This window comes from Dasypus novemcinctus, chromosome 6, assembly GCF_030445035.2.
Source record: "Dasypus novemcinctus isolate mDasNov1 chromosome 6, mDasNov1.1.hap2, whole genome shotgun sequence".
In the NCBI taxonomy this organism is placed as follows: Eukaryota; Metazoa; Chordata; class Mammalia; order Cingulata; family Dasypodidae; genus Dasypus; species Dasypus novemcinctus.
The window spans coordinates 77,865,810-77,890,077 of NC_080678.1; the positions used below are offsets into that span (position 1 = coordinate 77,865,810).

At 37.0% G+C, this 24,268-nt stretch overlaps 1 protein-coding gene and 1 pseudogene across 2 annotated transcripts in view; one reads left to right on the plus strand and one right to left on the minus strand.

The window, feature by feature from the left end:
- Positions 1–23,335, plus strand: part of DDX50 (DExD-box helicase 50) — a 40,358-nt gene extending 17,023 nt beyond the window's left edge. For both annotated transcript variants that reach the window (XM_058298940.2, XM_058298941.2), the window contains 7 exons: positions 6,536–6,697; positions 7,122–7,241; positions 7,978–8,051; positions 8,277–8,436; positions 15,816–15,950; positions 16,939–16,983; positions 22,864–23,335. In XM_058298940.2, the coding sequence (XP_058154923.1) occupies positions 6,536–6,697; positions 7,122–7,241; positions 7,978–8,051; positions 8,277–8,436; positions 15,816–15,950; positions 16,939–16,983; positions 22,864–23,133 (966 nt within the window). In that variant the 3' untranslated portion in view covers positions 23,134–23,335. The remainder of the gene's footprint in view (positions 1–6,535; positions 6,698–7,121; positions 7,242–7,977; positions 8,052–8,276; positions 8,437–15,815; positions 15,951–16,938; positions 16,984–22,863) is intronic.
- LOC139439174 (ribonuclease H2 subunit B pseudogene) lies at positions 1,627–4,236 on the minus strand (annotated as a pseudogene).
- Positions 23,336–24,268: the final 933 nt, after the last annotated feature.

Sequence of the window (24,268 nt, forward strand, 5' to 3'; positions counted from 1 at the left end):
ATTCTGTCCCAGAAATGTAGACTTAGTAGGATTTATAATTAGTAGTGCTAACATATGGGTATGATAGTGGTTTGGTTTTCTTTTTTTAGAGTAATGAAAATGCTGTAATATTGATTGAAATGATGAATGCACAACTCTTGTGATTATACCACAAGCCATTGATGGTACACTTTAGGTAAACTGTATGGTTTATGAACAAAAAATAATAATAGAGTGGGTTGGGGGGAAACTATGCCAAATGTAAGATATGGAGTATAGTTAGTAATACTTGACAGTGCTCTTTCATAGTTTGTTACAGATGTTTCACAACAGTACAAGATATTGGTGGTTGAGTGATGTATGGGAGTCCTGTGTGATATACATATTTGTTTTATAAGTTGACTTTTCCTATACACTGTTTATATATGTTCATGTATGAATGATAAATTTCAAAAAAAAAAAACATTAGAGGCATTTAATAGCAGATTTGAAATGGCAGACTGAATAAGTGAAATCAAGGACAGAACATCTGAACTTGAAAAGACAGGAGAATTACAGAAAAAACTGAACAGAGTCTCAGGGAATTAAATGACACCATGAAAAATACAAACATATACATTATAGTTGTACCAGAAGGAGAAGAGAATGGAAAAGGGACAAAAAGAATATTTGAGGAAGTAATGACCGAAGATTTCCTACTCCTTATGAAAAACATAAATATCAGTATCCAAGAAAGACAGCACACCCCAAACAGAATAAATCCAAATAGACTTATTCCAAGACACCTAGTTTTCAGAATGACAAATACCAGAGATATAAAGAGTCTTTTGAAAGTAGCAAGAGAAAAGCAATGCTCCGCGTACAAGGGAAGCTCAATAAGACTAAGTGCTGCTCTCATCAGAAACCCTGGAGACGAGAAGGCAGTGGTATGATGTATTTATAGTACTAAAAGAGAAAAACTGCTAGCTAAGAATTTTTTATCTGGCAAAACTGTCTTTCAGAAATGAGGGTGAGTTTGAAGTCTTCACAGACAAATAAATACTGAAATAGTATGTTACCCAAAGACCAGATTTACAAGAGATACTAATGGGAATGCTGCGGTCTGAAAGAAAAAGACAAGGGTGAGAGATTTGGAGAAGAGTATAGAAATGAAGGTTATAAGTAAGGGTAATTTAAAGTGTAAAAAGACATAAATAGTAAGATGAGACAGCAGAAAAGTTATAGTAATAACATTGAATATTAATGGATTAAATTCTCCAATCAAAAGACATAGCCTGGCAGAATGAGCCATCTGTATGTTTTCTACAAGAGATGCACCTCAAATGTAAGGATGGAAAGATGTTTAGTCAACCTCTCATGAGCTTTTTTTTCCTTTATTTTTACATGTCATTTTTATTGGGGAAATTGTGCTGCTTTATGTTAATTCAGTTCACTGCTTTATGTTAATTCAATTCACAGATTACTTTTCTATATATCAAAGAAGTATCCAAAGACTACTACTAGCCACGAAGTTGTATAAGTACTTTTCCATATTTTGTTCAGGAACAGAAAAATCAAATATAAAGACAGGTTGAAGTGAATTTGAAAATTGCCTTTCAGCATCTCTGTTGGGCATTTATTTTATTTTCAAAAGGTGGCAATTAAGGGTCAAAGTACAGTGGCATAGAAAAAGGATGAAAATGGAATGTAAAAAGCAAAAATAAATTTTTGGTAAATTTCATTTTCAAGTTTTTTGAGTTTTGCATCCGAAAAGACATTGATACTTTTCATGTTTGTCAACTTCATTCAAAGCCTTCAGAGCAGCAGTCATTTTGATATTTTTCTTTTCCATCTTCAAATCTTTACTGTTAAATTTAGTGTAATCTTCTTTTGTTTCTACAGGCTCATCTCATTACTTTCTTTGATGTAGGGTTTGGCAGTGAAGTCAAAGGTTTTGGAAGCTTTAAGTATTTAGCTAAGTCATCACTTAATTCTTTAGGAATGTATTCAAATATGAGACCATGGGCATAACACATATAATCCACTTCCTTATCACTGGAAACCTGGTCACCAGATAAAAATGCAGCCAACTGTACCCATGCTCCTATATCGACGCTACTGGCTTTTAACATTGGTGCAGTTTGGTTAACCATATTTCCTATGCACTTTGGGAAAGTCTGGGAAAAATTGCCTTCTCTTTGCTATATCTGTAGTATTTCTTGCTATTTCTTTTTCTTTTGTCGCATAGTGAAGTAACTTCTTACAGTTCAGGAATTTTCAGCAACAAGGTGCAATTGGAAATATGTCATCTACCACCACTTGATCTAGGGGCTGAAACTTTCCCCTATCAGCCTCCTTCAGATAGGGGAGAACCAGAAATAAGGGATCTGTTGGTGTGGCAAAGTGGAGATGAACTTCTGATTGAACTGACTGATTTATAAATCATGAATGGTATTTTTCCTTGAAAACTTTTATTTAAAACAGCTTCTGTAGACACATATTGAACAAGTAAATGGCTTCTTCCTGTGAACACGGGCTTACCAGTTTTACAAACATAAGCCCACTTTTGATCTTCTTTGGATTATCTTATAAATAACCTGGGAGCAGGAACATATACTGTTGGGTGCACGCTGTGGCCAGCGCTCCCGACCTGCTGCCCTGCTCACTTGCTTCCAGTGGCACCCTTGGCGTGTGGCCCTGGCTGGGAGCCCGACCACCCAGAGTGAGAGTGGGGCCTGTTTCCAGAGGCCCAGCATGCAGACGGGTCAGGAGGGCCCTTTCACGAGCTTCTAAATCAGGATAGAATTCTATCAGTTTTCCTCAGAAGTTTTAAGATTTTGAAAACGTAATCTTGGAAATAAAAATTGAAAGAAAAATGAGTTTCAGGGGTAAGAGTGGGTCTGTTTTAATAAGAATTACAAATATAGAATGAATGGATCAGAATGTTAAGCCCTTGTCTTTTTAAAAAATCTTTTAGAGTAGAAAATTTCAAATTTTCGTAAAAGCTGACAGAGTAGTGTAATGAACTACTGTGCATTCGTCCTCTGACTTAAACACTTTCATCTGTATGCCCACCCATTTATCCCTCCTGAATTATTGTAAAGTAAACCTTAGGTATATTATTTCATCCGTAAATATTTCAGTATGTATCTCTAAAAAGATTATTAAAAAAACCCTCAATACTGTTATCATGTCTAAAAAGTCAACAATAATAATTTCAAATATCAATGTTCAAAATCTTAATTATCTTTCTCCTTTTTTTTTTAACAATGTTTTTAAAAATCTGGATCCAAATAAGGTTCTTATATTGTGAGATTTCTTTCACTTAAGTGTTTTCTAATACATGAATTTTTCCTTGATCTTTTTTTCTTATTTCTTGTTTAATATATGGATTTCTCCTTGACCTCTTTTTTTCTTGTAATTTTAAAGAAATTGTTTAAGAAACCAAGTTTAGGGAGTGGAGATGGCTCAAGTTATTGGGTGCCTCCCTCCCACTTGGGAGGTCCCAGGTTTGGTTCCTGGTGCCTCCTAAAAAAAAAAAAGAAGACAAGCACACAGTGAATAGACATGGAGAGCAGACAGCAAATGCAAACAGCAGTGGGAGAAATAAATACATCATAAAAAAAACAAAAACAAAAAACCAGGTTTCCAAAAATCTAGAATATTGCTTTTTCTTGATATTATTTAACCATTTAACACGTTCCTATGTCTTCTGTATTTCTAAGAATTGGTATTTGAATATAGAGGTTTAATCAGATTTAGGTTTGTTGGTAAAACTATTTCATAGGTGGTATACCTCTATCAGAAAGTATACAGTGCCTAGTCTTTTTGTTTTTTGTAATGTTAACATCCATTGATAATCAGTGCCATCAGTCCTTGTGTGGATGTCTCTTCAGTCATTTTTGAAAACTTTTTATTGTTTAACACATATACAACTCAAAATTTCCTCTTTTAACCCTTTCAAGTGTACAATTCACTGGTATTAATTACATTCACCAACATCCATTACATCTTTTTCAGTATCTCAAACAGAAACTGTACCCATTAAGCATTATTAGCTCCCCATTCCCCTCACTACCACCCCCCCACATCCTCTGGTAACCTGTAATTAATATCCATCTCTGAATTTGTGTATTCTAAGTGTTTCATTTAAGTGAAATCATATAATATTTGTCCTTTGAGTTTGGCTTATTTTACTCCCCTTGAGGAAATTTCATGGCCTAGCCCCTACTTACCCTCCAGCCTCTTCTTATCATTACACTCACACTCTCCACACATGCCATATTTGTTTGTTCTACAGAATTCTTGAACTTGCAGCCTACCTTACATAGTAACTTCTTCTCCTACTGTAGATCTCAGTCCAAAACATCACTTTCAGGAACCCTTCCCTACTCCAAACAGGTTAGGCTATCCTCTTACAAATGCTCATTGCCTCCTAGTCCTTTGCTTCGTTCACTACACCTGGCTATATTTATCTGCGTCCCTAATTATTTAATTAATGTCAAATAATTAGGACCATCTCTCCCCACCAGACTATAAAGATCGTGAAGATAGAGACAGTTTTAATTTTGTTTGTCGTTTTATCCAGTGCCTAACCCAGGGCTTGATATGTAGTCGGTACTCACTAAATATTTGCTGAGTGAATAGATGGTTATTGCCAATACCTTAAAGAGGCCACTGATAATCTCTTCTGAATTTCTACAGCAGTCTGCTAACGGGTTCAATTAATACATAGCTTTTGCCTTGCTCTTTTCTACTAATTATACATTCTATACATTGTAGCCAGAGTGCTCTTTCTAAAGATACAAATCTGATCAAGATACGCATTCAGTTTTTCCACATTGTCCTCAAGATAAATTTCATATTCCTTTACAGCTTTATTTCTTACACTTCCCCCTTGTCAGCTCTATGCTTTAGTAACATTTAAATATTGCTTCTTCCCTTTATGTATAATATTTCTTCTGTCTGGAACTCCCTAGCCTCCTGCTCTTCCATTTTCCTGACTTACTATCCTTATTATCTGTCAGGCCTCAAATTCAGTGCTGCCTTCCTCTCAAACAAGACGGAGTTAGATTGCCTTCTTAGGTATTCCTATCACATCCTGAAAATACCTGTCAATTTGTCTGTTGAATGTTCCAGAACCTGGCATAGAGTCTGGTGCATAGCAAGTGCTCTGAATAACATTCATGCATGCATTAAGCTACATGTTAAGGTACTATTGGGGTTATTTTATTTTTTTAAAGATTTATTTTTTTTATTTCTCTCCCCTCCCCCCCCCCAAATTGTCTGCTCTCTCTGTCCATTTGCTGTGTGTTCTTTTGTGACTGCTTCTATCCTTATCAGTGGCACCAGGAATCTGTGTTTCTTTTTGTTGTGTCATCTTGCTGTGTCAGCTCTCCATGTATGCAGCACCATTCTTGGGCAGGCTGCACTTTCTTTCTCACTGGGTGGCTCTCCTTACGGGGCACGCACTCCTTGTGCGTGGGGCTCCCCTATGTGGGGCACACCCTTGCCTGGCACGGCACTCCTTGCGCGCATCAGCACTGTGCATGGGCCAGCTCCACTGGCGTCAAGGAGGCTCCAGGTTTGAACTGTGGACCTCCCATGTGGTAGGCAGATGCCCTATCCATTGGGCCAAGTCTGCTTCCCTATTGGGGTTTAAATCACTGTTATGATTTTTTGGCTTAAAAGTGGTTTATACTAGGAAACTTATTTGCAGTGCAAAAGGAAGCTCATCTCAGTGTAAATAGGTTCAACTTCAGTGAAAGTTAAAGAAATGCAAATTAAACAACATTGGGATACCCTTTTTTTCTATCAGATTGATGGGGATTACAATGATCCATAATATACAGGGGTGGATAGGGTATGATGAAATAAATACCATATAATATTGCAGAGTAAATGAGGAATGGCACCTCTTTATTTTTGTAATATAGTTTGGTAGTAACTTTTAAAAGGTGAAATGTTTGTAATTTTTGACCCAAAAGCTCAACTTCTGTATATGTATCCAGATGACATATATGTATGCTGAGGTGATGAGAAATATATGTACAATGTTATTTATTTCTGCATTATTTCTAATGGTGAAAATTTGGATATAACTCAAAGTTCATCAGGAGGATATTGTTAAAATAAATGATTCTACATCCATAGGAGTATATCATATAAAGCTTTAAAAAATTAGGTGTAGGAAAATGGCTAAGATATATTAAATTTTAAAACACAAGTTGCAAAACTGTTTGTATAGAATCCCATTTTTATAAATATATACATAAAGTTATATGCTAGTGTGTGAGAGTGTGTGAGAGTGTGTATATGTATCTTTTTAAAAAATGCCTGGAACAATATTTACCAAAATTTTAAGAATGAATTTATTCTAGGAGGCTGGGTTTAAGGGATGCTTTTACATTTTATGTTAAATATTTTCCATAGTATTTGATTTATTAAAAACAAAACAATCATAATTATCAGAAAACAAGTTTAAAAATAATGGAAAAAGCACAGACTGCCTGGCATTAGGATATTATCAATTGCAAACATGAACTGTACACTTAATTTTCCCCCTTTTTCCAAATAGAATGCCCAGTGTTTACATGGGGACATTGCACAATCACAAAGAGAAATTACACTGAAAGGCTTCAGAGAAGGTAGTTTTAAAGTTTTGGTGGCTACAAATGTCGCTGCCCGTGGTTTGGATATTCCTGAGGTTGACCTGGTGATTCAAAGTTCTCCTCCACAGGTAGGAAGTAGGATTTGATTTGGGGAAAATAAGATCAATTTATAATTTGCCTTTCTATTTACTAGCTCTTGCTTGGGATATGAAAAATAAGTCATCTGTTGCTCTTAGCCAACTTTTTTAGTTCGATGTTGATCAGAATTTGATGCCTTTTCAAATTATTCATTGTCTGAAGTATGGAGCAACAAAATCATGTAAGGGAATTCTAAAAAGTTGCCATATAAAGAGCCCTTTGGTGAGGTGGATTAGAGGATTTTTAATCATATTACCCTTCCCCCAAATATAAGTACATAAATTCTTCAGGATATTGAAAAGAGCAATATGATGGAAATAAAAATATTCCTCTCGGTGGTATTCTTAGTATTTGGATGTTGGAATATCTGTGTAATTTGCCAGATTTTTAAAAAGTATTTACTTTTATTTTTAGGATGTTGAGTCCTATATTCATCGCTCTGGACGTACAGGTAGAGCTGGCCGGACAGGGATTTGCATATGTTTTTATCAACCAAGAGAAAGAGGTCAATTAAGATATGTGGAACAAAAAGCAGTAAGTAAAATTAAATTATTTCAGGCTTATTATCTAAATAGTGTCTTCTTAGAAAAGAGCTCTTTTTCTTTTTTGTTCTCACAAAAAGATTTTCATAACTTTCCTTAGTTAATGCTGCTTTTGGATGAGAAGCATGCGAAGAACTATATTTATATTAGCTGCAAGACTTTGTTTTAATACAGCTTTTATTGTGAAGACAGAAGAGCTAACTTTCATTTTTCCCTTGAATTTCTCCCTTGATACTAAAGTCAGAATTGCATTGTGATTTCAGTACCTCTTAGTCCAGCATTGTAAATGGGTGTCTGGGAATTTTGTCTTGGTGTGATAGTTAAAAATATATTAAGTTTCTATAAGAAAGTATACATCACTCTGTCAATTTTTTGTGTTATTTCACATTTGTTCTTATTCTTATGATGTGTGTTTTTATACTCCATAGACTTTGCAAAATGAGATGGGGTAATAAAAGAAAAGGTTGATAGAGAAAATTATCTTTTTTTTTTAGACAGCTTTGTTTTACAATTGTAATGTCATGATTGTAACACACTTTAAAGGGGCAATTCAAAAATTTTTTTCTTGTTCTAGAATTGTTATTGGTGATTTATTTAAAAAAGCAGAGATTTTGGCTAGGACTTGGAAATCTTTATGTCCAAGAAATGGAAAATCAACAAACTATATTAATTTAAGAATTAATTGTAAAGACTTCCATTTTTCTTTAATGTAATTCTTTCATTTTCAGGGAATTACTTTTAAACGTGTAGGTGTTCCTTCTACAATGGATTTAGTTAAATCTAAAAGCATGGATGCCATCAGGTATGCTTTCTGACCTTGCTGAATAATTTTTTCTTTTGTATTAGGCTATTCATCTTTAAGCTCTCCTAATTCAAATATCAGAAAATTTTAATCACCAGTTTTACCGGCAGACATTTAGTTATATTAAAATAAGAAAATGTTACTCTTTCTTTTCCCATTCATTCTCTTATCTTTCATTTTTAACCTGTGTCTTGACCAAGAAAATTTACTATTTTTAAACCATAGGTCTCTGGCTTCCGTTTCTTATGCTGCTGTTGATTTTTTCCGACCATCAGCTCAGCGACTGATAGAAGAGAAAGGGGCAGTGGATGCATTGGCTGCAGCATTAGCCCACATCTCTGGTGCATCAAATTTTGAACCACGATCTTTGATCACTTCTGATAAGGTAGAAGTCTGTAAAAAAATTGTTTCTAGTTGGAAAAATATTAAAATTGGTCCATAGCAGATACTGTAGAGTGAATTAGTGAATACTGTATTTATCCCTTCAATATGTTGTGCTTCTGTGCTTGAAAGAACTGTCTTGCTGTATTAGAAATTAATCTTGGGAAGTGAATTTGCTTCAACTGATAAGAGCATCCACCTACCACATGGGAGGTCCAGGGTTCAAACCTGAGTTGGCCCACACACAGTGTTGATGTGCGCAAGGAGTGCCTTGCCACACAGGGATGTCCCCCTTGTAGGGGAGCCCTACGCACAAGGAGTGCACCCCACATGAAGAGCTGCCTTGCATGAAAAAAGTGCAGCTTGCCCAGGAGTGGTGCTGCACACACGGAGAGCTGATGCAGCAAGATGACACAACAAATAGAGACACAGATTCCCGGTGCTGCTGACAAGAATACAGGCGGACACTGAAGAACACACAGCAAATGGACATAGAGAGCAGACAATTGGAGGGGGCGGGGAGAGAGGAGAGAAACAAATAAAAATAAACTTAAAAAAAAAAAAGAAATCTCTTTTTCCTTCACCCCCAATAAATACTTTTTTTATTTCCCACTCTTAAAAATTTTCAAACCTACAAGAATATTGAAAGAATAGTAAATAACCGTATACTATCCACCTAGATTCAACTCTTAATATTTTGCCACATTTACTTTATTTTTCTATATGTGCTGCTTTTTTGCTAAACCATTTGAAAGTAAATTGAAAATAACAGTCATTGCTAAATATTTTAACATGCATCCTCTAAGGATAAGGATATTCTCCTATATAATCACAATACCATAATCTTACCTATGAAAATAATAATAGTTTCATATCATTATTTAAAATCTAGCCCATATTCAAATTTTCATAATTATTCCAATAATGTATGTATATATATTTGTACCTATTTATCTGGAAACATATTCATTGCACAGGACTCTGAAAACTGAAACTTGTGCACATCAGAACTTGTTCTCCATTTTGTAATTTACCTTGGAACCGTGCAGAATGAGAAATAAGTTCTTTGCAGTTAACACAGTACTTTAAAAAGCAAGGCCTGCCTGTTTATGTGGTGGTGTCTGTGTGTGGGTTTTTTTTTTTTGTTTTTTTTTTAAGATTTATTTATCCCCCGCCCCACCACTTGCACTTGTTGTCTGTTCTCTGTGTCCATTAGCTGTGTGTTTTTCTGTCTGCTTGCCTTCTCTTCTCATCTTCTCTTTAGGAGTTATGGGAAACTGATCTGGGACCTTCTGATGTTGAAGAGAGGCACTCAATCACTCGAGCCACCTCAGCTCCTGGTTTTTTGTGTCTCTCATTGTCTTTCCTTTGTGTCTTGTTTTTTTTGTTATGTCATCTTGTTGTGTCACCTCCCTGCATAGGCCAGCTCTCTGCATGGGCCAGCTCACCTTCACCTGGAGGTCCCAGAAACTGAACCCAGGACCTCGCATATTGTAGATGGGAGCCCAATCACTTGAGCCACAACCGCTTCCCTGTGTGTGTGGGTTTAACATGGTCTTATCTGGCCTGCTGCCACATCAGTATCAGGTGTCAAAACACATCACACCAGAGCCATTTGTTGCAAATAATTTAAAGGTTTATTTCGGGGTGAAAGGACCCATCAGTAAGAGGGCTTTCTGATGTCTGGGTGGAAAGAAAGAGAGAGTGTAGTCCTGGGGACATATATAGTATACGAACCTGCTGGTGAACTTTTTGAGTAATGATGGCAAGACTCATTTTGGGTGGCCCATGGGAAGAGGGGGTAATCAAAAGGAGCAGAACAGGTTAACTTGTATATGACTTATTTGGCATAGACTTATTGGGTAAGTGAGTGTAGCTGGGTCTTCTAATGGTTTCTGTCCTGGTAGGTGTTAACAGTTTAGACAAATGGGAGTAATTCATAGTGCATACTTTTTTTTTCCTAATTAAAATTCATATATCTCTTTAGTCTCAGTCTAGAACTCTCTTCCCATCTTTTTTATTTTTCACGACATTGATTTTTTTTTTTAAGGAATCCAATCCATTTGTCTGGTAAAATGTCTCACCTTCTGGATTTATCTGACTTTCTTTTTTTTTTTTTATACTACTTAACTTTTGCCTTTATCCAGAATTTTTCCTGTAAACTGGAAATAATGTCAAAGTTTGATTTTATATTCAGGTATGTATTTTTGGCAAAAGTGCTTCATATTAAGTTGGTGCAAAAGGAATTGTGGCTTTGGACCATGAATTTTAAATCATTATAATTAGGCTCAGACACATCTTCATTAATCAAAATAGGAAACATTACAATCAACACATTTTTGCCAATGAGAAATAAGTTTATTCCTGTAGCATAAAAATTTGTCCTTTGGGATTCGACCAACTCTTGGAAAGCATTTTCTACGTCCTGCTGGTTGAGATACTTGAAGAAATGGTAGTCAGGTGGCGAAACGTCAGGTGAATATGGCAGATGAGGCAAAACTTAGTAGCCCAATTTGTTCAACTTTTGAAATATTGCTTGTGCAAAGTGTGGTCAGGCATTTTTGTGGAGAAGAATTGGGTTCTTTCTGTTGACCAATCCCGGCTGTAGGCATTGTAGTTGTCTGTGCATCTCACTGGTTTGCTGAGCATACTTCTCACATGTAATGGTTTCACTGGGATTCAGATAGCTATAGTGAATCAGACTGGTGGCAAACAGCGACCATGTCCTTTTTCTGGTGCAAGTTTGGCTTTGGGAAGTGCTTTGGAGCGTCTTCTCAGTCCAGCCACTGAGCTGGTCGTTGCTGGTTGTTATATAAAAAACACTTTTTATAGCATGTTACAATCTCATTGAGAAATGAAGCGTTGTTGCGTAGAACAAGAGAAGACGACACTTCAAAACGATTTTTTAAAATTTTCAGTCAGCTCATGAGGCACCCACTTTTTGAGCTTTTTCAACTTTCCAATTTCCTTCAAATGCCAAACAACTGTGAATGGTTTACGTTGACTTCTTTGGCAACTTGTCCTGTAGTTTAAGAGGATCAGTTTTGATGATTGCTCTCAGTTGGTGGTTGCCAACTTCTGATGGTCGGCCACTCTGCTCTTCATCTTCAAGGCTCTTGTCTCCTTTGCAAAACTTCTTGAACCACCACTGCACTGTATGTTTGTTAGCAGTTCCTGGGCCAGATGTGTTGTTGATGTTACAAGTTGTCTCCGCTATTTTACAACCCATTTTGAACTTTAATAAGAAAATTGCTTGAATTTGCTTTTTGTGTAACATAACTTCCATAGTCTAAAATAAATATAAAATAAACAGCAAGTAATAACTCATTAGCAAAAAAAATAAAATGAGAAATGCACATTAAAATGATGTATAACATAACCACATTGATTTAAGAATGTATGCCAATATCAAATGGCAAATTTCAACAATGGAAAACCACAATTACTTTTGCATAAAAATCCAATACTAGTAGTATCATATCAGGAAGCATATAATGTCAAATTGTTATAGTACTGTTAACACTTACTTTGATCACTTGGTTTAGATGTAAAGTTAAATATTCCCATTGTAAAGGTATATTTTACTCTCTGTAATTGGTAAGTATTCTATGGATTGACACTTTAGCACCGAGCAAATATCCCTAATAATCTACCTAATGCCTCTTTTTAAAAAAATTTACTTTAATTATTTATTAGAGAAGTTCTAAAATTTAAAGAAAAATCATGCATAAAATACAGAATTCCCATACACCATCCTTTTTTTTTTAAGATTTATTTTTCACTTACTCTTTCCCCTCCCCTCATTGTTTGTGCTTGCTGTGTCTATTTTGTGCTTGTCTTCTTGTTGGAGGCACCAGAACTAAACCCGGGACTTTCCATGTGGTAGGTGGGAGCTCAATTGCTTGAGCCACATTCACTTCCTACCATCCTATTATTAACACCTTAAACCATACTTCTTAAGAAAATGTTAAACTAAATTCTTAGAACTAAGAAGTACCTAAAAGGTATTTAGTCTCAACTTTTATCTAATGAAAGAATTCTTCTTTGGCAGATGGGTCATCCAAGCTCTGATTAAATATCTTAGAAGCAGGATGCTAGTGGCTTGAACATTAATGGGCTAAACCAAATTCCAAAGTCTTTATTATAGCCTACAATGAATGTCCTGTGGGTTCTTCCCCTTGCTACCTACCTCTTTGACCTCATCTCTTACCACTCTCTATTGCTTGTTTCAGCTACCCTAACATACTTGCTGTTACCCAAACATTAACCCACTCCTGTTCAAGGCCTTTGCAGTTACTTTCATGTCTGGAATATTCTTTCCGTCTAGTAGTCACATGGCTTCCTCCTTCAGTTTATTCAGATCTCTGCTCAGGTATTACCATATAAGATAAGTCTTTTCTAATTTGCCCTATCTAAAATAGCTTAGTCCTCCCATTACTCTCTATTCTGTTGCCTTGCTTTAATTTTCTTGATGATGCTTATTACCACCTAAAACATTTTATATTTGCTAATGTGTTTATTGATTGTCTATTTTCCCTTCCCACCTTTCATGAGAGAAAGCACTATTTACTGCTGAATCTGTAGTAGCTAGTAAAGTCTCTGGCATGTACATAGGGGGCATTCAATAAATACTTGTTAAATTAATGCCTCCCTTTATCTTCTTCATGTTAATCCTGTTGCTTTCCAGTGAGGTTTGATAGAATAAGTGATTTTCACTAACATAATAATCCTTAAAATGTTTAAAGAGGTTTATGCCCTCTTGTAGGTTTTTCTACTCCAAGCTAACTGACTCCTTCAACATTTTCCTTATGAGGTGGTATTTAATTCACTATCCTTGTTCTCTTTATATGATGCTCCAACTTGTTTTTTATTTATTTATTTTTTTATTTATTTCTCCCCCTGCCCCAGTTGTCTGCTCTCTATGTCCTTCTGTGGTCACTTCTATCCTTATCAGCGGCACCAGGAATCTGTGTTTCTTTTTGTTGAGTAATCTTGTTGTGTCAGCTCTCTGTGTGTGCGGCACCATTCTTGGGCAGGCTGCACTTTTTCGCGCTGGGTGGCTCTCCTTACAGGGTGCACTCCTTGCGCATGGGGCCCCCCAATGGGGGGGCCACCCCTGTGTGGCAGGGCGCTCCTTGCACTCATCAGCACTGCACATGGGCCAGCTCACCACGGTCAAGGAGGCCCGGGATTTGAACTGCGGACTCCCATGTGGTAGGCGGGCGCTCTATCCATTGGGCCAAGTCCACTTCCTTCCAACTTGTTTTAACTGTTTTAAAGAATGGTGATTAAGGTTAAATATGGTCTTTACAACAATGCATGGAAGAATGCTACTTAAGTCTTCTATTAATATAGTTAAAAATTCTTTTGTTGTGTTTATACACACACCATATAATTTGCCATTTTACCCATTTTTAGATGTCTAATTTAGAGGCATTAATTTCACTTATGAGGGGGTGGGGAATGGGCTATATGGGGAAAAATAAAACACACAAACACAAATTTCACTTACAGTGTTGTGCTGTCATCACCATTATCCACTACCAAAACTTTCTCATCACTCAAAATAGGAAATTAAACATTCATTCCCCATTCCCTCTTCCCTAACCCCTGGTAACCTAGAATCTACTTTCGGTCTGAATTTGCTTAGTCTAGATATTTCATAGAAGCGAACTAATGCAGTATGTGTTTTTGTGACTCGCTTATTTCAACGATCATGATGTATTCAAGATTCATCCATGTTGCAGTGTATGTCAGTACTTCATTCCTTTTTATGATGAATAATAATATCCCACTGTATATTTATACTGCATCTTGTTTATCTATTTGCTGATGAACATTTGAGTTGTTTCTGCCTTTTGCTATTGTGAATAATGCTGCTATGAACATTAGTGTATAAGTATCTCTTTGAAGCTCTGCTTTCAGTTCTTTTGGGTATATACTTAAGAGTAGAATTGTTAGGTCAAATCCTCTATTAAAACAGTTTTAAAGAATTTAGGTGGGGAGCAGATATGGCTTAGGTAGTTGAGCGCCTGCCTCCCACATGGGAGGTCCTGGGTTTGGTTCCCAATTCCTCCTAAAGAAGACAGTGAGCAGACTTCAAGCAAAAAACAATGAGCAGGGAAGCAGATTTGGCTCAACTGATAGAGCATCCACCTACCATATAAGAGGTCCAGGGTTCAAACCCAGGGCCTCCTGACCTGTGTGGTGAGCTGGCCCACATGCAAGGAGTTCTGTGCCTTGCAGGGGTGTCCCCCATGCAGGGAAGCCCCACGCGCAAAGAGTGTGCCCTGCAAGGAGAGCCTCCCTGTGCGGTAAAAGTGCAGCCTGCCCAGGAGTGCACCACACACATGGAGAGCTGGCACAGCAAGATGACGCAACAGGAAGAGACGCAGATTCCCAGTGCTGCTGACAAGAATGCAAGTGGACACAGAAGAACACACAGTGAATGGACACAGAGAACAGACAATGGAAGGGTAGGGGAGAGAAATAAAAAATAAATAAATAAATCTTTAAAAAACAATGAGCAGACAATGAGGAAAAACAATGAGCAGACAATAAGCAAAAACAAACAAGTAGGGAGCAGATAATGGCTCAAGCAGTTGAACACCAGTTTCCCACATGGGAGGTTCCAGGTTTGATTTCTGGTGCCTCCTTAAAGACAAAACCAACAGCATACAACGAGCACAAACAACGAGCAAAAACGCAAACAGAAACCATGAGCTAAGAGATGAGAGAGCCATGGGGGGTGCAGATTACGTTTTTTAGTAGCCATGTTATTTTTTTAAATTTTTTAAATTTTTAAAAATTTATTTCTCTCCCCTCCCTCCAGTTGTCTGTTTTCTGTGTCCATTTGTACTGCGTGTTCTTCTTTGTCCGCTTCTGTTGTTGTCAGTGGCACGGGAATCTGTGTTTCTTTTGGTTTCATCATCTTGCTGTGTCAGCTCCCCATGTATGTGGTGCCATTCTTGGGCAGGCTGCACTTTCTTTCTAGCTGGGCGGCTCTCCTTACAGGGCGCACCCCTTGGCGTGGGGCTCCCCAACACAGGGGACACCCCTGCGTGGCACGGCACTCCTTGTGAGCATCAGCCCTGCGCGTGGGCCAGCTTCACACGGGTCAAGGAGGCCCGGGGTTTGAACCGCGGACCTCCCATGTGGTAGACAGACTCCCTATCCACTGGGCCAAGTCCGCTTCCCGCCATGTTATTCTTTGGCTCATAAGAACTGCACAGTTACGTCATAAAGTGCTATAATTTTATAAATTCATTGTCTTTTTTTTTTTTAAGATTTATTTATTTCTCTCCCCTCCCCCTCCACCCCAGTTTCATTGTCTTAATGAAGATAATTTTTTTCCCAAACATAATGTGGCTTTTATTTTTTAAGGGGTTTGTGACCATGACTCTGGAAAGCCCAGAAGAAATACAGAATGTCAGTTGTGCTTGGAAAGAACTTAATAGAAAACTGACTAATAGTGCTATATCCCAAATTACCAGAATGTGCCTCCTGAAAGGAAATATGGTAAGCTTTTTAATCAACTATTTTAAATACTTAAGAAGATTAGGAGAATTTTTTTTTTTAGTTTTCTGAAGTGTAATGGGATGAATAATATTGTTTCTCTCTCTTAGTTTCCAGTTGTAAATTTTGACAGTAATATAAATAACCCATACCTCTAGAACGCTTTAAGTAATTTTGTTTAGGTTGTCTATCTGATACCCAAGTTTTCTAAGTTACTGCACTTGTATACATTTTACATGAAAATATGGGTGTTTATTCTCCTAAATAGTTTATAACTGCAACAGTTAAACAGCTCTATAATTTAGAGGACATATAATATTGATTTATAAACAGCCTCCTATTGGCTGTTGAGGATAATAATGTAAATTAAATAAGTATTTTAATATGATTATGAAACAGCAAAATTAAAACTCTAACCTACTGGCTCTGATTTCTTCTAATGGTTTTGAGAAGAAATTTCATAGTATATAGGCTCATTCTGTCTAACTTAGAATTAATTTACTTACCTTCAAAAAAATCTTGAGGCAAATTTAAGACAAATATACACATTCAGAGAAATGTAGAGGGAAGAGGGAGAAAGTAAGATATTAAAACCAAACTAATTACTGTTACCGAGAATTAAATTAGCTTTCAACTTGCTGGCAACCAAGGCCAAAGGGGGAATATCTTGGGTTACATTTGTTTTATTGCAGATCTTCAGGAGAAAAACTTTCTGGTACTAAAATTTTAAGGGAAATTTATCAGAAGGATCATTGTACATTGGGCTTGAACAACATAATAGTGTCTACAAAAACTGTTCTAGGTGATTCTTATATCTATTAGAGTATATCTATTATTATATACTCTGCATCATGGATTATTATATATTATCTGTTTTTAATCCTCTACGTGATCATGGGACACTCCTAATCCTTTTCAGCAAGTTTTAGAGTATTAGTGAAAAAATCTATTCATATGTACCTAAATAAAAATGTTTTCATTTTGCTTTTAGGGTGTTTGCTTTGATGTTCCCACATCTGAGTCAGAGAGGCTACAGGTATGTGTGTATGTGTGTGTGTGTGTGTGTGTGTGTGTGTGTGTGGTTTTAATTTCATCTGTAAACATTTCAGTGTAAAAGATACAGATTCTTTTTAAAAACATTGTTACAATACCATTATCATACCTCAATCAAATAACAATTCTTTAATATCAAATATTCAGTCTTATAATTTAAAAAGACTTTATAATAAACTATTTCAAATATATATTCAGAAGTACACAGAAATGCATAATGAATCCTCATGTATCCATCACTCAGCTTCAACAGTTATCTATTCATGACCAATTTTGCTTCAACTAGAGTTCCATCTACTACCCCAGTTTCTTCTATTCTTTTATTTTTTATACCTTTATTCCCACCCCTACACCCAGGTGGCTCCCTCTTCCGTTTGCTCATTGCTTCTGTTCGTTGTTTGAGATTGTTGTCTGCTCGCTGTTTTTGCTTGTTGTCTGTTTTTTTCTTAGGAGGCACCGGGAACCAAACCTGGGACCTCCCATGTGGGAGGTGGGTACTCAACTGCTTGAGTCACATCTGCGCCTCCTATTTATTTATTTCAGATTTATTTATTTATTTCTACCCCCCAACCCCTTGTTGTCTGTTCTCTGTGTCCATTTGCTGTGCATTCTTCTGTGTCTGCTTGTCTTCTCTATAGGCAGCGCCAGGAACCGATCTTCCAGAGTGGGAGAGAGGTGCTCAATCTCTTATGCCACCTCAGCTCCCTGGTCTGCTCTGTCTCTTATTGTCTCTCCTCTGTGTCTCTTTTTGTTGTATCATCTCGCTGTGCCAGCTCTTCCTTCAGACCACCTTGCTGTGTGGGCCAGGACTCCTGCACGGGCCAGTATTCCACTTGGGCCAGCTTTCTGTGCAGGCCTCCTATATTCTTTTGAAACAAATTCTAAGCATTGTATCATTTCAACTGTAAATAGTTCCAAATATTTAAATGCTAAATATTTTTTTAGCATAATCTTATTACCATAATTAAAACTAAAAATAATTTTTTAATATAAAATAACATTTTAAAACTTTCCCTATTCTCCTAAATCTTTTTTACAGTATCTAAATAATGACTGTAAGTTGATGTCTCTTGTATCTCTTTTACATCTATAGTTTCTCCCTCCTTTCTCTCTCTCTCAAATTTTCCTTGCTTTTTATATGTTGAAGAAAGATTCCTATATTGTAGAATTTGCTGATTATATCCCTAGGTGTTTAACATGTTCCTCTACCTTGTTTATTGTCTGAAATTAATAGTTAGCTACTTCTTAGGTGGTGGTCTGTATGTCCATCAGGAGGCACATAATATATGGTTGTCTTTCTTTTTTTGTAATAGCAGTCATTTATAGCTCTGCCTAGATCTATTAATTTGTTATGTTTTAAAAAATGATGACATTCTAGTTCTATCCATTTCTACTTCACGTATTAGCTGGAATACTTAAATAAGGAAAAACTGTTCCTCATTAACTATTTGGTTGCCCTGAGATAGTTATAGGAAAAGCAGGATAAGTGCTTGATACTTTCTCTTTATTTACTAGTTTTCAAAGTATGAATTTGTTCTGAAACAGCTTCCAAAGGTAACCAGTGAAGTTTTTTTTTAGTTTAAGTACCCCTGTTACCCACTGATTTAAACATTTAATGTGTTTCGTATATTCTAGATATGATTCTTATTGAAATTCAACTTATCCCATCTTTGACCAACAGAAGCCTCTTCACTTTGGCTTCTGAGTCCTTTTGACATGAGACCAGTAGTCTTTTATAGCTCTCTTTCTCTCTGCTACGAGGAGATACTTGGGTTCATCTTATACATTTGTGCCCTGGATCTGGAGCCAACAAATCTCCCCAAGAAGCCCTGATTATTAAATTGTGTTTAGACATTACAGTTTGGTTTGTTGCTACTAGGTTGGTGGTTGCTTTTGGCATTTTTGATGGACAGAGCTAGAAAATACTGTTTTCTTCTTTTTGTAAGACATCATGAATTTATGCTGATAAATTCAGCTCAAATCCAGCACTAAATCTTTCTTCTGTGCCGAAAATCTTGATTCTAAAGGACATCAACTTAATTACCTAGTGCTTTACACCCACATATATCAGTCTCAAAATAAAAAAAATAACACTATTATCAACAGTATGATTGTTGAAAACTGTTTAAAACTTAGGAATTATCATACTAGGGATGTATAGTTCGATTATTATGTTTTAAAGTCACTTGGAATGATGTAGCTCCTTTCTGTATGATTTTGCCACCAACTCAATATATGGATTCAATTTTTTTTCCTTTCTATTTTTTTTTTTTAAAGATTTATTTATTTATTTTATTTCCCCCCCTCCCCTGGTTGTCTGTTCTTGGTGTCTATTTGCTGCGTCTTGTTTCTTTGTCCGCTTCTGTTGTCGTCAGCGGCACGGGAAATGTGGGCGGCGCCATTCCTCGGCAGGCTGCACTTTCTTTCACGCTGGGCGGCTTTCCTCACGGGCGCACTCCTTGCGCGTGGGGCTCCCCCACGTGGGGGACACCCTGCGTGGCAGGGCACTCCTTGCGCGCATCAGCACTGCGCATGGCCAGCTCCACACGGGTCAAGGAGGCCCGGGGCTTGAACCGCGGACCTTCCATGTGGTAGACGGACGCCCTAACCACTGGGCCAAAGTCCGTTTCCCTCTATTTTTTTTAAAAAAGATTTATTTCCCCGCCTCTGCCCCAGTTGTCTGTTTTCTGTGTCTGTTTGCTGTGTGTTTTTCTTTGTCTGCTTCTGTTGTTGTCAGCAGCACGGAAATCTGTGTTTCTTTTTGTTGCTTCAGCTCTCCTTGTGTGTGGTGCCATTCCTGGGCAGGCTGCACTTTCTTTTGCACTGGGCGGCTTTTCTTACTGGGCATACTCCTTGTGCGTGGGGCTCCCTTATGCAGGGACACCCCTGCGTGGCATGGCACTCCTTGCATGCATCAGCACTACATGTGGGCCAGCTCACCACACGGGCCAGGAGGCCCTAGGTTTGAATCCTGGACCTCTTATGTTGTAGGCAGATGCTGTATCAGTTGAGCCAAATCCGCTGACCTGATGTCCACTTTTGTTATCAGACATACTTTTTATAATATATTATTTATTTATTTTTTAAAAAGATTTATTTATTTATTTCTCTCCCATTCCCCCCCCCCTTTTTTTTAATATATTGTTTTAAATATATTTTTAAAACCTCATTAAAACACAGCTCATAGGTAGATTTGGATTCTGTAGTGTACACAGCATGGCTTGTTTTTCATATCACCAAGTTTTCAAATAACTGAGAGTGACCCTTTTATATATATATGAATTCTTTTGTAGGAAAACCTCTCTAAAACATGTCTTATCCAAATATATCAGGTTCTTTTTTATGTTTTATTTATATTTAAAATTGTTTTTTAGTTTTAATTAGGAAAGATTTTGATACAGAAAATAATCTGACACCCATCTATTTAACCTGTCTTTGTACATTGGGTACACTAAGTATAATCTCTTTATTTTTTTTAATTTTAATTTTTAAAGAAGCATTAGTTTACATAAATATTACATAAAAAATATAGGGGATTCCCATATGCACTATCCCTTCCCCCTCCCACATTTTTCCACATTAACAATCTTCATTAGTGTGGTACATTTGCTAAAATTGATAAATACATATTGTAGCATGTTATTAACCATGGACTATAGTTTACATTATAGTTTACACTCTACCCTGCACGATTTTGTAGGTTATTACAAAATATATCATGGCCTGTATCCGCCATTGCAGAGTCATGCAGAATAATTCCAAAGTCCTGAAAATGACCCTGTATTACATGTATTCTTCCCTCTCCCTCCCCTCAGAACCTCTGGTAACCACTGCCTTATATCAATGATAAAAGTTCTTCCTTTGCCAGAATAATAGTAAATCCATAATAGAATAACAAGTCTACTTTAGTCCATTTTTCATTCCCTAACCTAGAGGATATAATCTCTCCTTACACTTGATCTTAGCTGAAAGACTGAAAAGCCATATATAATCTCTTCTTATATTACATAAATAATGCATGTTAATTACAGAAATTTTTTTAAAAATAGTAAAAAAATAAAAATCACACATAATTTGACTTCAGAGACAAGCACTGTTAACAATTCATGTTGTATCCATGTAGATTTTCATTGCATACTTGTATACATATTTTGAAACAGGAATGGGATTCTTCTGTTTTGGAAGCCTTTTTATTATGAACATACTTCTGTGTCGACTACGCAATTACTTATTGTAATGGCTCCTAGCATTGGCCATATGAAAGGCCAACTTTTCTCAATCATTGTTCTATTTTTGACATTTGGATTATTTCCAATAATCTACAGTTTTAAAGATTTGTTTTTATTTATTTTTTTCTCCCCCAACCCCTTGTTGATTGCACTCGCTGTGTCTGTTTATTGTGTGCTCGTCTTCTTTTTTTTTAGGGGGCACCAGGAACTGAACCTGGGACTACCCATGTGGGAGAGAGGTGCCCAATCGCTTGAGCCACCTCCGCTCCCTGCTTGTTGTTTCTCTCATTGTGTTTCCTCATTGTGTCTCTTCCTTGCATCATCTTGTTGTGTCAGCTACACTGTGCCAGCCTGAGTCGTCAGCCCGCTGTCTTGGCTCGTCTTCTTTAGGAAGCATGGGGAACTGAACCTGGGACCTCATGGGTGCCCAACTACTTGAGCCACATCTGCTTCCCAATGTACTATTTTAAACAGGACTGCCCTGAAAGTTAGTAGCTAGGTCTTTTTGAATTGCCATGTTTACCTCGGTAAGATTAACTTTTTTAAAAAAAGACCTGTGACGTATTTTATTATTTTAATTTTTTAAAGATATTTTATTCTTTTATTCCACGCCCCCCCCCCCCCGTTGTTTGAACTCATTGTCTGTTCTCTGTGTTCATTGTGCACTTGTCTTATTTTGAGGAGGCACCAGGAACCAAACCCAGTACCTTCCATGTGGAAGGAAGGCACCCAATGGCTTGAGCCACCTCCGCTCCTGCTTGTGTTGGGTCTTTCATTGTGTTTCCTCATTGTATCTCTTCATTGTGTCATCTTGTTGCATCACCTCTCCACACCAGCTTACTGTCTTGCTCGTCTTTTTTAGGAGGCACCAGGAACTGAACCCCGGACCTCCCATGTGGTAGGCAGGCATCCAAGTTCTTAAGCAACATCCACTTCCCAAGATTAATTTTTTTTAAGTTTCTTTTTTTATTTTTCTTCTTTTTCTTTCTTTCTTTTTTCCTTCATTTTTTCATTTTTAAGATGACTGGTGTATGCTTGGATGTCTGTCTTTTCCCACCTTCACTAACAAGATGTCAGTAACTCATGATCATAATTAACCACAGTTAACATAGCAGGCTGTAATGTAGTGATGCTCTTATGAGCTTTTGATTTGTGTACCTTGAGTTGTTCATCCATAATAAATGCAACAGATGTTACCAGTGGTTACATTTTTTTAGTCCTGTCTGGTGTTAACAAGTTCTTAATCTCTATTATCAACACTCACCTCTTGCTTCAGGCAATGTACATTTATTAATAGCCTATCTGCTTTGCACTGAGAAACCAGATAGTGCTCTCTTTTAGAATATATAAGCTGAGTATGAATTTAGATTCTCAAAATGTGCTTGAAAGTTTCTTCTGAGAATAAAACTCAGGCACTTTAGTAGATAATCTTTGAATATGCTTTTATTTTTCCTTATTTTTGGTGTTTTTTTTTTCTTGTCATTTTTGTTCCACTTTGAACTTAATGGATATCTGGCATTTAGCTAATAGCTAAGCGTACTTATAATGGATATGAAAAAGAGTCAGTTAAACTCCTGTACTTGCTTATGGTTTCTATTTTGCATTTATATTAATCCTGTAAATTCTCCAAACAGGCAGAGTGGCATGACTCAGACTGGATACTCTCAGTGCCAGCCAAATTACCTGAAATTGAAGAATACTATGATGGGAATCCGTCTTCTAATTCCAGACAGAGGAGTGGCTGGATAGGTGGCCGGTTGGGCCGGTCAGGTGGTCGTTCTGGTGGCCGGTCTGGTAGACAGGGTCGACAGGGGAGTCGGTCAGGAAGTCGACCAGATGGTAGAAGACGAAGTGGGAAAAGAAACCGATCAAGAAGTGGGGGCCATAAACGGGGTTTTGACTGAGCATTTGACAGTTAATCTACCAGTGTGAGCTTGCCTATTTCTGCCTAATCATGTACATAACTCACCAAAAATTAGGTCATCATAGTCGAGGTATGTGTCTGCTATTTGCAAAGAAGTTGGTCATATTTTTTTAAAAAGTATTTCACAAGAATGGTTGTAAACAAATCCAGTTATACCTTTGAATAAAAAAAACCTCCTTTTATTGTCTCTTTTTACTATGTGCTAAGAATTTCCTAAATGTAATCTTGTAAAATTTCTTCTAAAATTTGGCAATCAAGTTAATCTTATTTTAGGTTACTTGTGTTTTGTAAAATGTGCTGTTTGTAGTCAGAGCATTCCTTCCATAGGTTATAAGGTAGAAAATAAATATCTTCTACATTAAAGGTGACAGTGGTATTTTAAATTCTAGATAGAGTTAGCTAAAAGGTGAGAGCAGTACACTATCATTAATTCAGTTATTTATTGAATGCCCTCTATGTGTCAGCTGCTATGCCAGTCTCTGGGGAGTATAGTGGTAAACATGGCATTGTCTCTACTATTAAGGAATTTACTGTCAAACAAATAAGTAGTTATGCTAGAGATTAACAAAGGCTAAAGTACAGGTAGCTACAGGATACTAAATACTTGGAGGAGGGTGCCTGACTCGTTTTAGGGGTCAGGAAGCTTTTTAAAAAAGAAGACATGATATCCCAAGGAGAAGTAAAGCAAAAGTGTGGGTTGCTCTACCTAAATTTATGTGTATGGTGGAGAGAGGAGTTTAGAAGGGAGAGGGTTTTATAGGTAGAATAGCATATTCAGAAACCCAATAGCAAAGAATAGCATGGTGCATCTAAGGACTTAGAATTAGTTGAGTATGGTTTGCATGTGATAGGCAGAGGACAGGCATGCAAGAGATAAGGATTTGGTATTAAACAGGGACCAGAGTTTTAAGTGTCTGTGTGACATGTTAAAGAGTTTAAACCTTCTCCTGAGGGTAGTGGGAGTCACTGAAGAGTTTAAGAAGTAATATGATTAGCTTTGTATTTTAGAAAGATTACCAGCTACACTGAGGAGACTGGATTGGAGCAGGGTCAGACTGGAGGCCAGGAGACCTCTTAAGAGGCTGTAGAAGTAATGCAAGGTAAAGATGATGAAG